Below are 23,343 nucleotides of genomic sequence, written 5' to 3'. Positions count from 1 at the left end.
AAAAAAAAAAAAGCAAATGCATAGAAATGGAGAACATATTAATGATTATCAGAGAGGATAGGGGTTGGAGGGCAAAGTGGGTAAAGAGGGTCAATTGTATGGTGAAAGATGGAAACTAGAGTTTTGGTGGTGAGCATGCTGTAGTGTATAAAGAAGTCAAATTATAATGTACACATGAAACATATGATGTTATAAACCAATGCTACCTCATTAAAAACATGTAAGCAGTAAAAGAAACAAAAACAAGAAACTCTACTTCTATAGAGCTTTGTCCCCTGTTTCTGATACTGACACCGTAAATTATATCTTTGTATGCTGTTTACCCAAAAATATAGACTTAGAATATTTTTTTATAAATTAAAAAATATACTATAGAAAATTAAAAGTGGAGTCACAAATCAAAATTACAGTAATATTGGCTTTTACATTTGCCCACACACTTAACTTTTCTGAAGGTATCTTTATATGGATTTGACACATGTCTAGAGTCTTTTCATTTTAACCTGTAGGAATCCCTTTACCATATCTGCTAGGGAAGATCTAGTGGTAATGAAGTCCCTCAGCTTTTATCTGAAAATATCTTAATTTCTCCCACATTTTTAAGGAGCATTTTGAAGGCAGGATAGAGAAGTCTTGATTGACAGTTTTTTTCTTTCAACACTTTAAATATGTAATCCCACCACCTCTGGCCTTCAAGGTTTCCTATGAGAATCAGCTGATAATCTTACTGAGGATTCTTGTATGTGATGAGTCACTTCTCTTGCTGTTTTCAAGATTCTATTTGGCTTCCTATATTTTGATTTTTATGTATCCTGGTGTGGGTCTCTTGGGTTTATCTTACTGGATTTCTTTGAACTTCTTGTATTTGTAAATTCATGTGTTTCATTACATTTGAGAAGATTTTGCCCCTTATATCTTCAAATAATATTCCTGTCCCTTTCTCTGTTTCATTTCCTTCTCTCATAATGCACGTTTGTTTGCTTGATGGTGTTGTGCAAGTCCATTAGGCTCTGTTTGCTTTTCTTCATTTTTTTACCTGTTTGCTCCTCAGACCCAATAACTTCTATTGTTCTGTCTTCAACTCTCTGATTCTTTCTTATTCCTGTTTTAAACTGCTGCCAAACACTTTAATGAATTTTTTGTTTTAGTTATTTCACTTTTCTAGAATGTCTGTTTGGTGCCTTTACATAATTTCCATCTCTTTGTTGATATTCTCATTTTGTCCACATGACATTTTTCTGACTTCTTGTAGTGCTTTGTTCATTTCTTTCTTTACTACTGTGACCACATGTAACAAACTTGATTTAAACTGTTTGTCTAGTAAGTCTGATGTCTATGCTTCCTCAGGGATGGTTTCTGTCAATAAATTTCATTCCTTTGAATGAGGCATGATTTTTAAAAAATATTTATTTATTTTATTTATTTATTTTTTACTTTTGGCTGTTTCAGGTCTTAGTTGTGATACACAGGATCTTTGTTGCGGCATGCAGGATCTTTTGTTGCAGCGTGTGGGCTTCTCTCTAGTGTGGCATGTGGATTTTCTCTCTCTAGTTGTGGCGCACAGGCTCCAGGGTGCATGGGCTCTGTAGTTTGCAGCATGCGGGTGCCTAGTTGAGGCAAATGTACTCAGTAGTTGTGGCACGTGGGCTTAGTTGCCCCACAGCATGAGGGATCTTAGTTCCCCGACCAAGGATCCAACCCATTTCCCCTGCATTGGAAGGTGGATTGTTTAGTACTGGACCACCAGGGAAGTCCTGAGGCATGATTTCTGTTTCAATGTATGGATTGTAATTTTTAGTTGATAATTGGGCCTCTCACTATTGCAATGTGGTAACTCTGGAAATCAGATTCTCCTGCTTTCCTGGGGGTTGGGGTTGCTGGGGTTTTGCTGTTGTTCTTGTTTTGTTTTGTTGACCGTTGAAGCCAATAATAGTATGTTTGTTTTGAGACGTTTCCAAACTCTTCTTGCAAAGACAATTATTTGCCATGTGTGATCACACTGAAGTTTCTGATAATTTAGCTCACGTTCAGCTAATGTTTTGACAGAGATTTTCTTGAGTGCCAAGAGGTCAAACAAACAAAAGTACCAATAACAACAAAAAGGAGAGAACAACCAATGTACAAGTTAGGTCTGTGCTGGGGTACTCCTTCACCACTTAGCTAGGCTTGCTCTGAGCCTAGAGATCAGTCTGAGGTGAAAGTTTAAGGTCTTCTTAGGACTCTTGTGAGCACACGTCTTGCTCAGGTACGTGCATGGTTTTCTAAATATAAGCATGGGCACAGCTGTCTTGAATATCCTGATTTCTCGAAAGAATCTCACCCCAGCTTCTCCTCCAGACCTTGATGATCTATTGTATATCTCCACCCATAATTTCTTACCTCAGGCATCTTTTAGTTTTGTAGTCTTCCAGGTAGCTTCTGTGAACAGTGCCTGTTGCTTTTCCCACTTATAGTCTGAGTTACATGAACTGGGTACCTTGCACCAGTCCTCCAATTATCCAGAGACAGGTTACAACAGGTGTGTACAATAATTTGCAAATGAGATGTTCTCTGCTCTCTCTGGTTGGAGCAGGGACTGGGAGCTGGGCTGCCCTCTGCGCAAGAGCAAAACTGCCATGCAGGAGATAGGCTGGAGCAAGGGTGAATAAAATGTCACAAAACTTTTCTACCATTCTGAAGATGGCTTTTTCTTGATTGGGTATTTATAAGGCTGTTTTAAGCCTTTGACTCTTTCCTAGACATCATACATAGTCAATTCAACTTCTTGTGCTTTTTTTGTGTTTTTTGGGGGGGAAATGAGACCTTAAATTTCCCGCATTTGTCACTTTTTTTTGACATGACCCACCAGTAGCACTTTTAAAAAGTAGTCAAGGTGAAGAACTCACTTTGGTGCCTCTGTAGACTCTGGCCCTCTCTGTGTGGTAGATGTGATACTATTCTCCTACCATTCAGGAGCTCTTCAATGGCTCTGAGAATCTACTTCCAAGAAGTTCAGGCCCATAGAGACAAAGGAATTCCTTCCCTGGGTGTGGGAGTCCCATCTGCAAGGTTCCAATCTCTGACCCTACCTGAGATGATTGACATCAAGAAATTTCATTTCCTTCAGGGAAGACCTGTCCACAGGGATGTGTCAAGTCAACTGTATCATAGTACACTGAGATGGACAGCAGTTCAAATGGTACATGAATTGGGGGTGGGACTTTTTCTGTACCCTTTGATGTGGTGTCTCCTAAATTTCAGTCATTCAAGTCCACGTCAACTATTTTCTGCCATATCCATGCACCATCTATATTATTACTTACATTACTTTTCACTTTAAATCACATTATTACTTTAAAGCATTTGTTTAAAAAAGAATTTGATCTGGTATCTCAAGTGGAAAACAGTATCTCTTGCCAAAAACAGGAGGCACTTATAACCATAACTATAATACACACAAAACATTTTCTTAAATTCTAGCTAACTTCTGTTTTCACTAAAAGAAATGATGTAATATCTCTAAATGGAAAGACACCTTTCAAACTGTATAAAAATAAAAAATTAAAGGCAAAAAAAAAAAATCTCTGAAATGGAAACTTACCTTACTCTTGGTAGTTCCAGAGCTTTTAAAAATATGTCCGAGAATCTCAATATAATCAGACCAATTGAACGGGACTCTAAAAAAGGATGCAATTTAATGTTTAAAGATTTTTCTTCTGAAACCTCTTGAAATTATCCCATGTTCCAGAAGAAGGAAAGTCCCAGCACAGTGGTTAGTGGTCACACGCATAGGCTGTAAATTCAAATGCCAACCCTCCCAGTGCCCCGCTGAGTGACTATGAGTGAGTTATTGCGCCTCCTTGAACATCAGTTTCCTCTTCTGTAAAATGGGCTAAAAAATGCCAGGCTCACACAAATCTGTAAGGTTGACAGCAGCTTTATGCATAATAGTTAAAAATGAAACTACCCAGACGCCCTTCAGTGGGTGAATGGTGAAACTGTGTCTCATCCGTAACGTGAGATACTGTTCAGCAATGAATATGATCACGTTATTGATGAACACAACAATGTGGATGGATCCCTAGAGAATGATACTGAGTTTAAAACAAGAGCCAGTCCCGAAGGTTATATACTATATAATTCCCTTTACGCAACATTATTAAAATGACAAAAGTATCAAAATGGAGAATAGGTTAGTCATTGCCAAGGGGTTACGTGTGGGAAGGGAGGAGGAAGAAGGGAGAGGAGAGAGGTGGATGTGGATATAAAAGCAACATGAGAGGGCTTCCCTGGTGGCGCAGTGGTTGGGAGTCTGCCTGCCGATGCAGGGGACGCGGGTTCGTGCCCCAGTCCGGGAGGATCCCGCGTGCCGCGGAGCGGATGGGCCCGTGGGCCATGGCCGCTGGGCCTGCGTGTCCGGAGCCTGTGCTCGGCAATGGGAGAGGCCGCAGCGGTGAGAGGCCCGCGTACTGCAAAAAAACAAACAAACAAACAAAAAGCAACATGAGAGATCCTAGTGATGATGGGACTGTTCTGTACCTTGACTGTGGTAGAAGATACATGGACCTACACATGTGATAAAATGGCATAGAACTAGATACACTCACACACACCCATGAGTACAAGTAAGAAACTGGGAAAACCTGAGTAAGATTGGTGGATGGTATGACTGTCAATATCCTGATTATGATATCGAGCATTATTTTTGCAAGATGTTACCATTGGGAGAAACTAGGTGAAGGGTACATGAGATCTCTCTGTATTATTTCTTATAACTGCATGAAAATATACAATTATCTTAAAAGTTTAATGAAGAATACCAGCTTCAGAAGCTTTCTGTGAGGCTCAAATGAGGTAATAGTTTGGGAAGAAAATTCATTCAGCAAACATTTATTGACCCCTCCAATCTGTCCAGCCACTGTGTAAATGCAGAGCTTATAACAGTGAAGAAAAGACAGTTATGCTCTAGCGGCAATTTTATTTTACCGCAGTGGCACACAAAAGTGAGTTGTTATTTTTAAAAATTGTTCTGGGGACTTCCCTGCTAGCGCAGTGGTTGAGAGTCCGCCTGCCAATGCAGAGGACACGGGTTCGATCCCTGGTCTGGGAACATCCCACATGCCACGGAGCAGCTAAGGCTGTGTCCCACAACTCCTGAGCCTGCACTCTAGAGCCCGTGAGCCACGACTACTGAGCCCACGTGCCGCAACTACTGGAGCTCGCACACCTAGAGCCCGTGCTCCGCAACAAGAGAAGCCGCCGCAATGAGAAGCCCGTGAAACGCAACGAAGAGTAGCCCCCGCTCGCCTCAACTAGAGAAAGCCCGCGTGCACCAACGAAGAACCAACGCAGCCAAAAATAAGTGAAATAAATAAATGAAATAAAATTTTAAAAATTGTTCTTAAAATTGGTTTAACATTGTTCACTAATCGACCAGTAGCATGCATGGAGTGCTTGCATGTAATGAAAGTAGAGTCAAAGAGATTATAAAAATTGCCCAGGTGCCAGGTAGAGCCAGAAGCCGGATTCAAACCCAGGTCCGAGCCCACTGCTGTAGCTCATCACCTCTCAACTCACTGTTCTTGACAGAGGTGTGTTGTTCTCTTGGCAGAGTAACCCGGTGAAGACAGCCGAAGTGGAGTGTGGGGACTTTTACAACAGTGGGGACAGAGCAACTGTTGATGCAGAGGGCTACTTCTGGTTCCTGGGGAGGGCCGATGATGTCATCAATGCCTCCGGGTAGGTGTGGCTGACGCTGAGCCAGAAGGTACCACCCTCAGGAGCCTGGTGGGGGGTAGCAGGCCCAGACATTACTTCATGCCTTGGTGATGGACTCTCAGCCTAACTCTGAACCAAAGTAAGACATCATGCAAGTTAAAGGCACTGGGAAGGAAAACTTGACTTCGGTCCCTGTTTGCTGAGGGAGCTTATTCTGTGTGCTCCTCTGATGAACCACGTGTCACAGAAACACATAACAACAACAACAACAATAATACAATTCACCTTTATGGAATATGTACTATGTGACCGAACTCTCTGTAGAGCTTTATACGAACCACCTCCCAATGCTGTAAGGTAGATGTGATTATGCGCATTTTATTTTACTTTATTTTATTTTATTTTGGGGGGGGACGGGGTGGGTGTGGAGGCCCGCACTGCGTGGCATGCAGGATCCTAGTTCCCCGACTGGGGGTTGAACCCGTGCCCCTGCAGTGGGAGCACGTAGCCCCAACCACTGGAACGCCAGGGGAGTCCCATGATTATGCCCATTTTACATGAGGAAACGGAGTCAGTGACCAGGGAGAAATGTTGCCTGAAGTTTCAAAGACAGTACAGGGTGCAGCCCAGATTTGAACAAAGGCGGTCTGACTCCTAGTCTGTTGTTCCTAACTCTTACACGATTTATAAAGAAAAAAAATGACACGGTACACTAGAATAACATGTTTTCTTGGGAATTTCAGGAAAATTGAGTTTGTTGTTTTTCATTTCTTAAGCAAATGCTGATATAGTGGGGAACAGGGTGTAAAATTGGTACAAATGTTTAAGCTAAGGAGTTTTCATGCCAGGGGAAGCTGCTTGAGCTTGAGCCAAGCCCCAGAGCTCTGGGAGGATGAAGCACTCACCTCCACCCTCACCTGGGGTGCTGAGGTGAGGAGGCCTGGGGAGCACCTGAGCCTTGTATTTCTTAGCATGGAACGTTCAGGACTTCACATTTCAGCCCCATTACACAGGCCTCTGGCGCCCTGTGACAGATACCCTCCGTGCCAAGGGAAGATGTGTCTCTCCAAAAGATGCGATCTGAGGGCCTGGGTCACCCTCGCCCGGGAATTGGCTCAGAAGGAACCATTGGTCCTGCAGGTACCGCATTGGGCCGGCAGAAGTGGAGAACGCCCTGGCGGAGCACCCAGCGGTGGCTGAGTCCGCTGTGGTGAGCAGCCCGGACCCGATTCGAGGGGAGGTGAGGAACGGGACGTGGAGGTCATCGTGGCTGGGTGTGGGGCTGGGAAGGCAGGTGAGGGGAAAACGTCCAGGCCATACCTACCCAGCCTTGGACCTAGGGTGAAGGGAGGGCATGGTTGGTGTGCATGTGCACTTACACGATGTGGTCAGCAGGGGGCACTGTGGCCTCATCTGTGACTGAAATGAGGCTGACAGTGAATGCCGCTGCTGCTGCCATCTAGTAGTTAATCAGCTCTCACTGGGTGTCAGCTCATTTATCCCTCACAGAACACAAGGAATTAAGGACTCTTTTTATACCTTTTTGCAGAGAAGGAAGCAGAGGCATAAAGAGGTTAAATAACTTGCCTGGATTACACAGCTAATAAGTGGTGGGAAATTGAGCACTCTGGCTCCAGAGCATGCATCCTTGATTCAACAAGTGTTTACTGAATACCTTCTATGTACAGTCCTGTGAAATGAAATGAGGACATAAATAATAATACGAAACTAATAAATTACCAGCATTTATTAAATGCCCACAGAACTCTACCTACAATAATAGTGAGAATGGTGATGATAACAATGATAGGAATACAAATACATTTAAGCTAGCTTTACGTTTCATGTGTATTATTATCTCATGGAATCTTTACATAAACCTGATGAGGAATGAACCTGTCCTCTCCCCATTTCTCAGAGAAGGAGATGGAGATTAAGATAGGTTAAGTAATGTTCCAAGGCAAAGAGTAGAAATTGGAAGTATTGGGATTTGGACCTGGGATTTCCAAAGGGTCTACTGTCAGTTTGTTTTCCCATTAATTTAGTCAGCATTTACTCTTTATTTCTAAATTTTTATTTATTTATTTATTGGCCACGCAGTGTGGCATGGCACGCGGGATCTTAGTTCCCTGACTAGGGATCGAACCCACGGCCCCTGTGGTGGGAGCGTGGAGTCTTAACCACTGGACCTCCAGGGAAGTCCCAAGCATTTACTCCTTAAACTATAATTTGGTTGTCACTCGCCCTGAGCCTCCACTCTGGTTCTTCACTGCAGGTAGTGAAGGCTTTCATTGTCCTGACCCCAAACTTCCTGTCCCATGATCGAGACCAGCTCACCAAGGAACTGCAGCAGCATGTGAAGTCAGTGACAGCCCCATACAAGTACCCAAGGAAGGTGAGCAAGAGCAAATGGATGGGGTCTGGTCCCTGTGAGTGGTTCTTGGGGCTCCACTGCCTCAAGTCTCATACAGTGTCTGGGGTGAAGCCTAAGTAGCCAAGAGCAGTAATATTTTTCTCTGCAGAAGAGGCATTTCAGCTTAGGGGTGTGAGGGAGCCCACTGAATCGGATAGAAGCTCGATCCTGTGTCAGAAACTCATCCATTGCTGGAGTGTCAACCTAAAGTGTCAACCTAAAGAAAAAAGTCAGACAATTGCCCAAAGCTATCCAAGAAGGTTATTTATAATCTTTCAAAATTTGAAAAAGACACCCAAACCAGCAACTTCCAAACTATTAAAAAACATTCTTTGTCGTGAGAAATACATTCTATATTGCAACCCAGTACACATATACATACATAACAAACAAAAATGAACACAATGATATTTACCCTAACAACATGTAATACATTCTGATATTTTTTGTTCAACTTCATTTGTTTTAAATGCCGTGCACAACCTATTAAACTGTGCAGCAGTAGAGAAATGATGAAATTACTCATGGAATTTAATATTATTCTGTAATTTAAAATGATGATGCAGATTTTTAACATAAAAGATCACAATAATATATTACTGAGATAAAAAGGCAGGCTAAGAAATAATATACGTAGTGCTACCTGATATGTTTAAAAATAAGTTAAAATTTCCTTCTTTTGTAGTAATACTTTGCTGCATGTCTGAATGTTTACAATCAATACATATTATAAATCTATATAGCTAACATTTATTGAGCATTTACTGTGTGTACCAGGCCCTGGACTCAATGCTTTACATGCATTATTTCATTTAATCCTCTCCACAACCTGAGATAATCATCCCGGTCTACAGAGAGGAAACTGAGGCTTAGAGACTCAAAGTAAATTGTCTGAGATTAGAGTAAATAGAAGCTGGAATTCAACCCCATGTGTATCTGACACAGAGTTCATGCTGCTAACATTAGGATCTGAGGCTTTATCAAGAGTAGAATAGAGGATGCGTACCAGTCAGGAAGGGCTACATGTTACTGTGGGTAACAAACAGTCCCAAAGTTGTAGTGGATTATAACAAGGACGGTGTCTTTCTTGCTCACGCCACCATAGCTTTCCCGGAGCCTTTGCTCCACATCCCCTCGTCCTGGGACCAGGGTAAAGGAGCAGCCACCAGGTAGGTACCTCCCAGAGTACTAGAAGAGATGGACAGAGGGGGTGGCCTGTCTCAATGACTCCCAACTTTTCTGTTAGAGGTGGCACACTTCACTCCTACTCATATTTCACTGGTCAAAATACATCAAGGGGCTGCATCCAACTTAAGGAGGTCAGAGGAGCATCTGACATAAACAGTGGACCCCATTAAGGCCCCCACATGGCACCAGCCTGTCTAGGGGACTGTGAGAGGCCAAAGGAGGAGAGCTGAGGGTTGATAGAAAATGACGTGGGACTTAGTCAGAGTGTGTTTGCTTTATCCTCAACCAGGTGGAGTTTGTCTCAGAGCTGCCCAAAACCATCACCGGCAAGATACAAAGGAGTGAACTCCGGAAGAAGGAGTTTGGTCAGGTGTAGTTGGCAATAAACTCAGAAACCACTGTGTGACGTTGGCCAAATGCCTGGCGGCCTCAGTTTCCTCACGATGGTGAGGGTGAGGAGAGGAACGCTGAGAGAGTTGACTTGAAAGAGAGCCAGGAGTGTCAACATTCCAGCATTTTTGTTCTTTTAAATTAATATCAATCACTCTCCTTCCTCCAAGTTCCCTGTTCCTTTCAGACTGCCCAGCTGAGCGCTCAGAATGGGGCTGAAGCAAATTAAATACTGACTCAGCATCCACAGTGAGTCTGCTGTGCATTTACTCTGCGAAAGACCCAGTGCTAAGTGCTGTCCCTCGTAATTCCCCCAACCCCCATCAGAGATTGCCCCAGGGCCTGATTCTCCCTCCTGGTTCCAGACACTCTGTGACCCAGTCAAGGCCCAGGACATAGAGGTCTAGGAGGAACAGTCCATGTGGCCCCCGGGGTCTGCTCCTGCCTGGCTTGCCTCTGCCCAACTGGGGGTGAAGCGGGAGGCAGGGCAAGTGTGGTGTCCGGGGAATGGAGAAGAGGGGAGGGCAGCCCAGCTTGGTGACGACACTTGCCGGCCACACCATCCCTCACCTGCACCCTCCGGTGGACCCACTGCCTCTCCTCCCGCCAGTAATGCTGCTGCTGTTGCTGCTTGCAGGTCCCAGACTGGACCAGTGCAGGTGAGTGAGGGACCCGCCCTCTGGGGGCCCAGGAATCCTGCAGGACTCCTCCAGCCCTTCCCAGAGACCCAGGAGCTTTGTTGCCCAGCCCCTCCCTAGACACCGTTCCTTATACTGTGTAATCCCCTCTGCCACCCAGAGCCCTCTGACTCCCCGGCCTGTGGTCCCGTGAACTAACCCTTCACTCCATCCATCCTTCCGGCCTGAGATGGAACCACCAGAGGCTGGAAGGAGCAGAGGCAGAAGAGGCTGAGCCTGGGGGTGAGAGAAGCACATACTGGCTCCTTCTCACCCATTCCTGGGGGTCACCGATAGGGAGATCCCCTCCGCAGCTGCCCTCTCCTGAGGTGCACAGATACACACACGCGCAGGGTAATATACAGACATCGCAAACACAAAGACGCACAGGCAAAGAATCACCCCCAGCCTCACCTGGGGGCTCAGGTGTGGAGCTCATGGACAGCTCACACACAGACCACAGCAGGCAAGGATACCCTGGGGAGAACACACACACACACACACACACAGAGATACACACACAAGTACACACACTCAGGGCCATGTGAGACAACCCCCAGGGCAGACCCACACACAATCCAAGGAGGTGCACACATGCGCACACACACACACACACACACACAGACAGACATGTAGGCAGAGACATAGACACAGAACACAGCCACATACACACAGGCACAAAAAGAAGACAATCACACAGATACAATCAGGAACACCCAAAGGGACAGCAACTTCACACACAGCACACTCACACACATACAAAACACAGACACAACTCCACGGACCCATATGCCCTGAGACACATACCTAATAGGTAATCCCCTGAGTCACAGACACACACATGGATTTGCACAACCAACGTACACTCATTCAGTGACAAAGGTGCAGACACAAATTCATACAGAGGAAAACAGAGAGACACTCAATGTCTCAGTGCTGTGCAGGGGGAAATTCACGTTCACAGTCGAGATGCTCACAGACACGGAAACTCAGACACACAGGTTCATACATGCAGACTTATACAACCACAGTCACACACACACATACTCCCAGACAGTTCTGGCACTCCAGTGGGTACCTCCACAGGCAGTCAGGGTGAATAGACCCTGGCACTGAGGTAGAAGGTAGACGGCTCTAGGCTGAGCAGCTGGAGATTGTCTCCTGCTGACATTTCAAGGAAAAGATAAAGACAGGAGCAGAGAGAAGCTCAGCTCTGCCTTAGTAAAAAGATAAGACTACCATATTTTTCATTCTGGAGGTCAAGGAAACCACCTGGACTACACATGCACAAAAAGGTTCCTCAATATGTCCTGCCAACCTCTCAGAGACTCTGACGCTGGAATCTATCTTTGCTAAAAGATATTTTTATGGGCCATATTTATATGGGCTCTGTCTCTCAGTATTTATTACATTAGAAATTAAACGAAGAAATCTTATAAATGTGTGCTTTTAAATATAATAGTAATAAACCCATTATATATTACCACAAACAAGGCATGTTTTATTGAAGAGAGAAGTATATTTTCCAAAACAAACAAAAAAATTAATGAGAAGAGTGGTATCATTTTACATTTTTGCAAATCTTTTTAATGTCTTCCTTAGTAGAAGACATTTGGATTCTCTTATTTTTCTATACTTACTTTGTTGTAGTCTGGAAAATGCCTCAGTATACTTGTGAGAGGATGAGAATGAAGAAAGGCAAATATTGTCTTAGGTATATCTATCTCTATCTATCTGTCTATCTATCTATCTATCTATCTATCTATCTATCTATCATCTATATGTATTTATTTTTGTTTTCTTTTTTATTGTGGTAAAATATACATAACCTAAAAGTTACCATTTTAGCCATTTTTTCAGTACACAGCTTGGTGGCTTTAAGTACATTTACATTGCTGTGTAAGCACAACTGTTATCCATCTCCAGAACTTTCTCATCATCTAAAACTGAATCTCTGTTTCCATTATACAATGACTCCCCAGTCACCCCTGCAACCCCAGCTCCTGGCAATTACCATTCTGCTTCCTGTCCCTACGAATCTGACTACTCTAGGTGCCTCATATAAATGAAATCACACAATATTTCTCCTTTTGTGTCGGGCTTATTTCACTTAACATGTCCACAAGGTTCATCTATGGTGTATCATGTATCAGAATTTCATTCCTTTTAAAAGCCATTGTGTAGATACGCTAATTTTATTTATCCATTAATCTATTGGTAGACATTGGGTTGTTCTTACATTTTGGCTATTGTGAATAATATTACTATGAACGTGGGTGTATAAATATCTCTTCAGGGGCTTCCCTGGTGGCGCAGTGGTTAAGAATCCACCTGCCGGGGCTTCCCTGGTGGCGCAGTGGTTGAGAATCCGCCTGCCGATGCAGGGGACGCGGGTTCGTGCCCCGGTCTGGGAAGATCCCACGTGCCGCGGAGCGGCTGGGCCCGTGAGCCATGGCCGCTGGGCCTGCGCGTCCGGAGCCTGTGCTCCGCAAGGGAGAGGCCACAACAGTGAGCCCCGCATATCACAAAAAAAAAAAAAAAAAAGAATCCACCTGCCAATGCAGGGGACACGGGTTTGATCTCTGGTCTGGGAAGATCTCACATGCCGCGGAGCGACTAAGCCCGTGCGTCACAACTACTGAGCCTGCGCTCTAGAGTTAGCGAGCCACAACTACTGAGCCCGCGCGCCTAGAACCCGTGCTCTGCAACAAGAGAAGCCACTGCAATGAGAAGCCCGTGCACCTCAACAGAGAAAGCCCGCACGCAGCAACAAAGGCCCAAAGCAGCCAAGAAAAATTTAAAAATCTCTTCAAAACCCTGCTTCCAATTCTGCGGGGTACATACACAACAGTGGAATTACTGGATTAAACAGTAACTTTATTTTTAATTTTTGAGGAAATGCCAAATTGTTTTCCACAATGCTTGTACCATTTTACATTCCCACCAGTTTTGCACAAGGGTTCCAATTTGTCTTAGTTTTGTTTTGAAATAGTTTTGATTTCACATATTCCCCTGGAAAGTCTCAGGAATCCTCAGTGGTCTCCATATCGTAGTTTGAGAGCACTAATGCCAAGTCAAAGAGAAAATTTATTTGTAATTTTATTAGATACTTCAAAATTCCTCTCTATATGAATTGTCCCATTTTGCACTTTGACCAGTAACATGTGAGAGTGTTTATTGCCTCATAGCCTTGTCAACAGAGTATGTTGACAAACTTTTGTATTTAACTAAACTGGTAGGTAAAAAATATATTTCAATGAAGTTTTAATTTGCATTGCTGTTACTATGAGTGAGGTTGAACATTTTTTCTTTTCTTTTTTGCGGTATGCGGGCCTCTCACTGTTGTGGCCTCTCCCGTTGCGGAGCACAGGCTCTGGACGCACAGGCTCAGCGGCCATGGCTCACGGGCTTAGTTGCTCCGCGGCATGTGGGATCTTCCCGGACCAGGGCACGAACCCGTGTCTCCTGCATCGGCAGGCGGACTCTCAACCACTGCGCCACCAGGGAAGCCCAACATTTTTTCTTATATTTAAGGGCCATGTGAGTTCACTTTTCTGTGAACTGTCTGTTTATATACTTGCCCACTTCTACTTTTGGCTGCATCTTTTTACTCTTCATTTCTAGGAGCTCTTTTTGCATTAGGGATATTAAATCTTTGCTGTGTTCTGAATTGAATCTCTTTTCCCTGATTGTCATTATCTTTAAATTTTACTTATAATGTTGTTTTTCAGTGGAAAGGTTTTTTGATATTTATGTAGCAGATTTATGAAATCACTTATTTTATGGATTTGCGATTTTGAGTCATGGTAGTAAAGACGTCATTCATTATTCTAAGGAGGTATAACTTTAAAAGGAAAGCCAGAAATCTAAATTTTTATTTGAAATTTTTCAATTTTAAAATGTTTACCAAATTTTTTTTTTTTTTTTTTTTTTTTAAAGAGAGCCCTGCAGCATGGGCAATCTTCAGCCTAGAGGCCTGGGATTTGCAGTTTCTGCACTCAAGTTGTGTCATGGTGTTGGGTGACGTCACAATTATGACTCCCTTTGAGCGCCATTCTTTTAAGCCCATGTTTACAGATCCACCTCTTCTGCTACCCTAGCCAGGATGAATCCTTTCATCCTCCATAAAGGTGCACAGAACTCAGGTAAGGGCAATGGCAGGATCAGCAACGAATGAGATAGAATTCTAGAAGTCCTGGGCAGGAAAGGAAATTTGGGAATTCCCACATCAGTCTCTTTCTCTGATGTCTCATGTTGGAGTCTTTTTTGACAACCCCTGCCTAGCAGTCATCCTACTTGCATACCCCTAATGACAAGGACGCATAGCTTTCTGAGAAGACTGACTCAGTCTTTGGTTGGTGCTGGTTTAATAAGAGAATGCTGACTTTCTTTTATTAAACCTAAATCTACCGCCTCTGTGACCCCAACCCACTAGTCCTTGTTTTACCGTGGGAGGTGACAACAGAGCATGTGCAGTATTTGCAGGCGAACTGTGTATCAGCTGCCTGGAGGGATTCTCAGATTGCTCCACTAGCCTCCTGGGCCCTTGCTTCTGCCAAGCCCATGTTCTCTTGCTTCTACCCTATGCTGCCTCCATGGAAGATAAACATCTCGTTCACAGCTCATCATAATGCCTGACACATAATAATTGCTCAGTACATATTTATTGAATGAATGCATGAATTAGTGAACTCAGCCAAATTTTCAAACTCTGTGCCTCTTCTCTGCCCCATTACCTTCTCCACGCCAGCCCAGTGACTTATCACATCACTAGCAAAGTTAAATTTGGCAGGAATTTCCTGGTGGCCCCACTGCAGTGATGCCAGTTGCCTGGTATGGATGTGGACAGTGTGACCAGACGTCTGAGTCCCCTATAGGATGCAAAGTCCCTGGAATTTCTGCAACCAATGCATGTTCAAACTGTGATGGAAAGAAAAAACAGAGGTGAGTCTTTCTGTACAGTCATCAGTTGCTTAAGGAGATTCATCTCAACTTTACGGGGCTCTTCCAGAAATTAATTTGTTACAGTTATGAGTGAATTGGCAGTCAGCATCCATCTCAGTCGCCTTCTGATGTGTCCTCCAAAAGCACAACACCTGCTCTAAATCCTATTTCTCTAACACCTCTGACAGCTTTGTGAACATCCAATTCCATGTAATAAATCCTTTGGTGCTTAAAACACAGTGGTGTGGCAGACTGAACTGTTGTTACTAACAACTCCCTGTAGTAGAATTATATGTATGTCCTCATTCATTTTCACATGACTTGCCCAGTGCATTCTGAAGAAGAGTGTATATGTACCTCTCATTGACTTTGGCTTGTCCGTAGGATATGCTTTGGTCAGTGAGATATGAGTGGGTGTGATCGTGTGGTTGGTCAGAGACTCTTGCATTTCTGCCCTCTGCCATGAGAGTAGCATGTCCCAGATGGGTCTACCTCCAGCCTGGGTTCCAGAACACACGTGGAGTGGAGCTGAGCCCAGCACAGCCACAGATAATCCCCAGACTCATGGGAAAAATATGTATGGTTATGAGCACCTGAGATGTTCGGGATGCTTGTTATTATAGCAAACGTTGACTAATACAAGTAGCCTCTATTTCCTTCCACTGAGAATACTATGCATTTAGCACCCAGGACCTAACATACAGTATCACTTTAGAAATTATAACTGTTGTGATTATCATTTCTATCGCTGCATTGGTTCCAGGGAAAGTAGTTCAAACGCTACTGGTCTCTGAGTTCCAACATGTGCACCCTGATGGGAGTTGCAGAATTTAAGTCTAATGACCTTTGACTCAAGGAATCCAGCCAGGAGTCCCACCAACTGGCCAGATTCCCATTCCCTGTTGTTTGGGCAGCAGCAGTCAGAATGCTTAAGGTCTCCGACACTTGGGCTTCCTCTCCTATTTTCCAAAAGAATAAGGAATGAAGATTTCCTTACCAGCTCCTACGCAGGGATATTTATGGCCTTTCTACCTGCTGATCTCTCTCTCTCCTGTGGCTGGCTCTGTCTCATTCTTCTGGCCTCACCTCCTCTGAGAGGCTTCCTTCCCTGACCACCACCCAACTCCCATCCCACTTTGACTGCCCTTCTCCCAGCCACCCCAGCCCCTCCCTTTTGCTGTGCTAAACACTCCTTTTTCCTTTGCCCATTGCTGCCTCCTCACTGAGACCTGGAAGACCTGTCTCGGCCCCTAGAGATGGCAGACCGCCTTTCCCTGTGGATTGTCACTCTCCTGCTGGCCCGGACTTCATAGATTGGTTAGTGCCATCGTGAGGCATGACTCCCCCTGTCCTTTCAGGAGGTCTTTCTGGAGATCTCTTGGTCTACTCCCTCCTGAGCAGACAGTGCCAGAACCGCTGCAGCCTTGGAGGAGGGCACAGCTAATCAAGCAGAAAGCTCCAGGATCCCTGCAACCTTCAAAGAAGGCACAGCTAATCATGAACTGTGGACAATCCCCAAGCCTAACTTGGGGTAACATCAGTCTTCCTAGCTGTGTTTATGGATTGCACAGCCCTACAGCCTTGGGGCCAGCAGGAACTGTTCTTCCAACCCAGAGCACCAAAAGGAGATTTATGTACAAGACGGACAGCAGGTTCATGCTCCAACCAGGAAGGGAGAAGCAGAGTTCACATTGGCTTGATGTACATACATCCTGTCCTCTCACTTCCTTTAGCCCTTTCCTCCACCTGATTTCCCTCTTACTCTCAGTCTCTTTTAATGATTCCTCCTCATTTCCTTTATTCACACTCACCCCATACATGATCTCATCCAGTATTGTAGCTTGAACCCCAGCTGCCTTGCCGATGACCATACATGTGTCTCCAGCCTGGATCTCTCTCCTGCACCCTAATCAGCTTGACCTCTCGCCTCAGATGTCTAACAGGCCTGTCAAACATGCTTTGTCCAGAACTGAACACCTGATCTTCTCCCCCTCAGTGAAGCATCGCACTGTGTCTGCCGCCTTGGCCATCTCAGTGAATGTTACCTCTTACACAGCTCTTTTTGAGTCACAGGGTCAGAAAAACAAAACCCTTTCCAGATCATTGAGTGGATAATATAAAAACTCAAAGTGGAACAGTAACTTGCTTAAGGCCACACAGAAAATCAGTCTCAGGCCCAGGCCTGGAACGCTAGCCTCCAGAAGGGTGGCTCATGCCCAGGCTGCTGACTTACAGTGGATCCTCAGGCACCAGGATTAGAGCTGGAAATCAGAGGGCTCTAAGCTGCTGAGACAGACTGTGTTCCAGGAACACCCACCAAAGGAAAAGTATCTCAGGCCACCTTGGCTCCTGTATCCTTGCAGATGGGGAGAGGACCCCTGATGCCACAGCACCTCCCCGCCTGCTCCCCTGCACCCCGTGCCCACTCTTAGAGAGTTATTCCTTCGATGTGCTGGCCATCAGCCATACATCCACTAAAAGAGCCCCGTGACAGGCAGGAATGGGGGTTCCCTAAAAACAGATGTCTCTGTTGTATGCTCACAGGCCGGGGGCAAGACGAGGGTGCTGGTTACGTGGCAGTGACTAATTGCTGAGGGCACGAGTGACAGAGACCCACATTAGGGGACATCTAGGGAAGCCAGAAGGGCTTAAAGATCCTAGAAGCCAGGGTTCAGGGTCTGGCGAGAGAAGAGAAGAGATATATCTGGAGAGGATATCCGAAGCAATTTGCTTTTCTCTGGGCAACCCTAGAAATAATACGTTTGAAAAACCTGTTTATGTAGAGCAGCAGCTGTGTCCTGGGAAGAATTCCGGACCCTTTCTGGAGAAATTCATTGAATTTCACTACTTAGCCCCATCCAGTCCTAAAGGTATCCATCCTTTCTTAAATACCCCTGCAAAAGGTATTTCTGAATGTCTCAAAATCACACAGTCATGAGACTCAACTCTCTTCTAGGAAGTTCTCCCCAATGTCTGCCTTAAATCCTTCTTGCTGCTGCTGCTCTGTGTCCTCTCACTGCCTACTGACAGAGAGGCTTCGGAGAACCAAGACCATGAGGACAGCTGTACAAGTCCTTCCCTTCTTTCCGGTCACTCTATTTTGACCTATTTGCCACAAAGAGTAGGAGAATACCTAGAGTGGAGACCTAGATCTTGAAGAATAAGCTGAGTTGCTGTCTCTGCTAAGGCTCTGTTTACGAATAGTTGAAAATGCTTGGAAAGGGAGATGAGGCTTTCTGAAGGAATTTGGTGGCAAGACATAAGAATTACCTCCTTGTGAGTTCTTGGAGTCTCCTGAGAATCTCAGGCTCTCTCTGGGTCTACCAGGAGTCCTGAAATGGTCAGCTATTTCTCCTGTTGCCTTCTCTCCTTTTAAAGGCTCTCCACTCTGTCTTGGGTGTCTATCAGAGACATCAAGGCCTCTCACCTCTGCCTCATTTACTTCCGTGGGCTGAGGAGGGATTTCACCTTGTCCCATCCATTCCTCCTCACTGCTGCTCTGAGTGCCTTAAATGCCTCTCTGCCTGAGATTGGATTTGTGCTTTCTTCTGTACCAGTCACCCCCTCTTCTGTGTACAAATACCCTCTGGTTCTTCAGCTCCAGTGGTTGTCAATCTCTTCATTCATGACTATAGAGTAGCATTCATGGTTAAGTATCGGGGGCCTGAAGTTTGTCTAGATTTGAATTTGGCCTCCTCTATTACTGAATTTTGTGCTCTTGAAGAAGTTAAGTTACCCTTGCCACACCTCAAGCCTCAGTCTTCTCATCTGAAAATGGGGGATAATTCTAAAATACCTCTTAGACGGGTGAAGATTGAACTTGATAATGCACATCAAGCATCCAGCACATGAACATGTTTACAACACTTCTAGTATCAGAAACTGCTAACCTCAGCTGCTTCTGGAGAGGGGAGCTAGTATGACTTTGAAACAGGTCAAAGGGTCCTTTTTTAAAAAAACTTATTCATATTTGAATGTTTATTTACTTAAAAGTTTTAATAGTTAAAAAATAAACCAAACGCATAGCACATAGTAAGCACTTAGTAAATCACAATGGGAGAGATTTGAAGGGGAGTCTTTGGACTTAAATTCACACAGCAGCCTGGGCAGGGGGCCTGGGGTCATTAACCTGCCTGCAGATCACGTGGATGCAGCAGATTTGAAGAATGAGGGTCCTGATCCTTGGAACAGTAGTTAGGGTCCCACAAATGGAAGGGAACCTAAGAAAAAGTCATTTGTCCTCCCAGAAATGGAGGCAAAAGGACCCACCCAGTAATTTGGTTTAGACGTTCTGGAGCCAAGTTCCCCATGATAAGCCACGGAACACTGTCTTCCTTGGAAATATCTGTCCCTGTCAATGAGTCAACAAATATTTATTGACTGCTGCTCTCAGATGGACACAGAGGTAACCAAGACAGCTCCCTCCCAGTGCGGAGGTGAGACAGCTAATAACATGTAAAGTGATTAAGTTCATTTTAGATACTGTTAAGGGTAGGTCAGAGGTCAGATAGGTCACACCTCTACTCATCACCTACCAGTGGATCCCAATTTCATGCAAAAGAAAGGTCAAAGTGTTTACCACACCATCCAAGGCCCCACATAGTCTTCATATACACTCCCATCCTCTGGCTTTATGTTCTGTCCATTTACCACACACCGCGAAAGAGCCCCACTGGCCTCCTGTTCCTTGAAGGCATGTTCTGCCTCAGGACCTTTGCATTTGCTGTTTCTTCTCAGACTACTTTTCTCTGGTATCTGAGGATAACCCCCTTCCTCCTTCAAATCTTTGCCAAAGATTTTTGTCACCTTCTTTGTTACCTTGACCACCTACTTCAAATTTCCATCCACTGGTTCTCCCTTCCCACATTTACGCAGTACTATTTTTTCCTTAATACTCATTGCTTTCTATCATATTATAGAATTTACTTACACATTATTTTTTATCTGTCTCTTGCCTTTAGAATCTAAGCTACATGAAGACAGAGCTCTTTGCCGTGTTTTGTTCATTGATTTAGTTCAAGAACTCTGTAAAGTATCTAGCACCGAGTAGGTGCTCAGTAAATATCTGGATTAGTAAATAAGGGCTATGAAGGAAAACACAGACTGATGTGTAGAAAAAAGACAACACATGCCTTGGGTAAGCCAGGGCTGGGGAAGGGGAGCAGCTCTAAGCTGGATTTAAGTTTTGATTTAGTTTGGACTAAACATTTTAATACCTGAAAATGAGGCTTGAGAAGGAATAAAAAGATAAGGGATCTGCCTGAGGATATACAGTCCTTTGGGTGAGGGAGAGAGAAGACATAGTGGCACTGAATATTAGTGACAGGAGTAAAAAATAGAGCTATTTTCTGAACAGTAGCCCAACAAGCCCAGCCCACTCAATGTCTCCATCATTTCTGCCACCATCGGGTTAGGTAGGGTATCCTGGGATCCCCCAAAAGTTCCTAACATGGGGATCCAGGGGAGCTTTGCAAAAGTAATGACTTTAAAAGCTGAGCCACATGAGCGGCTAAGTTGAGCCCTCAGGCCAGGAAGAGGCAAAGGTGAAGAACAAGTTCAGTAGGAAAAGGACAGGGGCAGAGTCCAAGAGGGCAAACTGTTAAAGAGAAAAACCACAGGCCCCAAATGGTATCACTTGTGTTAAAGCCGTAATACCAAACTTAGATTTAATACCTGACCAAACTGCAGTTTCAGCCTTCACCAGAAATGTAATCTTAACCAACCAGTTTGGAATTTTCTTATTAGCACCAATGAGGTAATCCCCTGGGCCCTCTTTACCCTCCACAGGAAGAAGAAACATCTGCATGATAAAACCCTTGCCCTTGCCTTTCCTTCTCCACCAAAAGAAGATGCCCTGGCCTAAAAATAATCCTTTCTTTTCTTTTACTAATAGCTCCCTTGCCCTTCCATTCTTCCTTAAAAGCCTTCTATTTTGTGCAACCCAGGGAGCACCCTCCAGGTTGCTAGACGAGATGCTGCCCTGTTCATAAATCATTGAATAAAGCCAATTAGATCTTCAAATGTACCTGGTTGAATTTTGTTTTTTAACAAGAATTTAGAAATTTTGTTTTCCCACTGGAAAGGTTGGAAGGTGTCTTAGTAGGGTCTCCAACTCCTGACAGAAAAAGGGGTGGAGACCCAGGAAGGAGCTGCTATGCAAGTCCCTACTGGCCTTCAGTCTCTTTATCTGTTAAACGGAGATTATAATACTTTCTTCTTAGGAGATTATAATACTTTTCTTCTTTCTTACTTCTTATAATACTTTCTTCTTATAATGATTAGAATTAGATCGGATCAGTGTTCCCTAAAGTGGGTTTTGCAAGGTGATTTTAGATGAGCAGTTTTCATGTTCATGATTACTTTGATGTGCATTAGAAACAAGTTAACTGAACTACAGACTCTTCTTTCAGTGCATATTATATTGCTTAGGGTTTAGATATTTTCTTTGAAAGGTGAGCTGATTTCCAGCACAGGTGGTGTGTGGCTACAGCTACAGTCCTGATGGTAGAATGGGAATGAGTAAAGGTTAAGGTGAGTATTTCAGCAGAGCTTCTAGCACAAAGCATAGTGTGGAATAAATTGCCAATAAAGTGACAGCACTTGTCATTGCTTTCACTACCAGTGACTTCCAGGTCTGGGTGTGCTGGGGGCTCCGATGGTAACGCAGCTGAGAGCTTTGCTTTTGACTTTTTGGAGCAGAACTGGGCTGAGGTGACTGTGGTGCAGTTGGCTGGGGAGTCTGGTGTGTTGCGGGGTGTGGAGGGCAGTCGGAAGGGGAGGGAAACTGGGCCTCCCCCCCACCCCTTGTTATCTTTGCCTCGTTCTGACTGAAGTCTGAAAAAAGGCCCCTAGGTGGAGAGCTCTGATTATAGCTGGAAAACAGGCTGGTTCAGCCCAGGGCAGGGAGGGAGTCCAGAGAACATCAGCCCTGCAGGCAAGGACGCTGAGGCTTAGAGAAGAAAGCAGTGTAACCACAATGACAGAGATGGTAGGTGCCACTTCCCCAGGTGTCATTTCCATCCAAGCCCCTGGGTTTCAGGGAACTGACATTTTGGAGGCTCATTAGGAATTCCAGCGGCGCCCAACACAAGACAGCCTCAGCTCAAGAGCACTGGTGATGTTGAGCTGGACCTGCATGTTTTCCTTGCCTCTGGTGCCCCCTCCTGGTAGGTGTTGGGCAAATCACCAAAGTCCTCTGAATTTCCACCTTTGTGATAAAGCGAATTTGCCCAGTCTAGGAATGCCATAAAGACAAAAGACATAAAGAACAAGTAAATCACTTTGACAAGATTTTTTTTTCTTATTAAGGACTAGTGAAATTTTAGGAGGTACATTTCTCTGCCATAAACCTTCAGTGGCTCCCTTGCACTCACAGGAGAAAATCAAAATTCCTAAACGGCGCTGTGTGAACTTCAGCGAACTGCTTAACCTCTCTGTTCTATCTGTAAAATAAAGCATGTTGCCCACCATCCAGTTCTACAAGAATCAAGTCATTAGCCACTGCAGTTGCTGACCTATAGTACACACTGAAAGGAATTCAGAGCGAAGATCAGGATGAAGCATTAACAGCCAACAGGCCCTTAGATAGTTAGATATATTTCGGGAGAAATTCTTATGAACCCAGATCCTTGCATCTTCCCACACTTAGAAAAGCACTAAAATCATTAACTGGGATATCTGTTCCTCGTGACTAGCAGCAATCTTCTGCTGAGATATGTGCTTGCGTGCACACACCCCCTCGCCAAAATCACACACATACTGGCCTCCCCCACCTCTTCTGAGCATTTCCTCTGAGCAACCTGAGGGACTGTCCCCTCGGCTATAGCCTCAGTAAGTTCCCAAATAAAACTGGAACTCAGGGGCTTCCCTGGTGGCACACTGGTTAAGAATCCGCCTGCCAATGCAGGGGACACGGGTTCGAGCCCTGGTCCAGGAAGATCCCATACGCCGCGGAGCAACTAAGCCCACAAGCCACGACTACTGAGCCCATGCACCACAACTACTGAAGCCCATGCGCTTAGAGCCGTTACTCCA

General features: G+C 44.6%; 2 protein-coding genes across 4 annotated transcripts in view; one reads left to right on the top strand and one right to left on the bottom strand.

Annotated features, from left to right (window-relative positions):
* The window catches only part of LOC131740805 (acyl-coenzyme A synthetase ACSM1, mitochondrial), a 61,156-nt gene extending 51,220 nt beyond the window's left edge, over nucleotides 1-9,936 (top strand). For all 3 annotated transcript variants that reach the window (XM_067013286.1, XM_067013285.1, XM_059037081.2), the window contains 4 exons: nucleotides 5,591-5,718; nucleotides 6,838-6,937; nucleotides 7,973-8,092; nucleotides 9,588-9,936. In XM_067013286.1, coding sequence (XP_066869387.1) covers nucleotides 5,591-5,718; nucleotides 6,838-6,937; nucleotides 7,973-8,092; nucleotides 9,588-9,674 — 435 coding nt within the window. In that variant the 3' untranslated portion in view covers nucleotides 9,675-9,936. The remainder of the gene's footprint in view (nucleotides 1-5,590; nucleotides 5,719-6,837; nucleotides 6,938-7,972; nucleotides 8,093-9,587) is intronic.
* Nucleotides 1-23,343, bottom strand: part of LOC131740776 (acyl-coenzyme A synthetase ACSM5, mitochondrial-like) — a 131,555-nt gene that overhangs the window by 96,421 nt on the left and 11,791 nt on the right.

Source organism: Kogia breviceps, chromosome 14, assembly GCF_026419965.1.
Source record: "Kogia breviceps isolate mKogBre1 chromosome 14, mKogBre1 haplotype 1, whole genome shotgun sequence".
Classification (NCBI taxonomy): domain Eukaryota; kingdom Metazoa; phylum Chordata; class Mammalia; order Artiodactyla; family Physeteridae; genus Kogia; species Kogia breviceps.
This window is presented reverse-complemented; position numbering and strand designations above follow the sequence as displayed.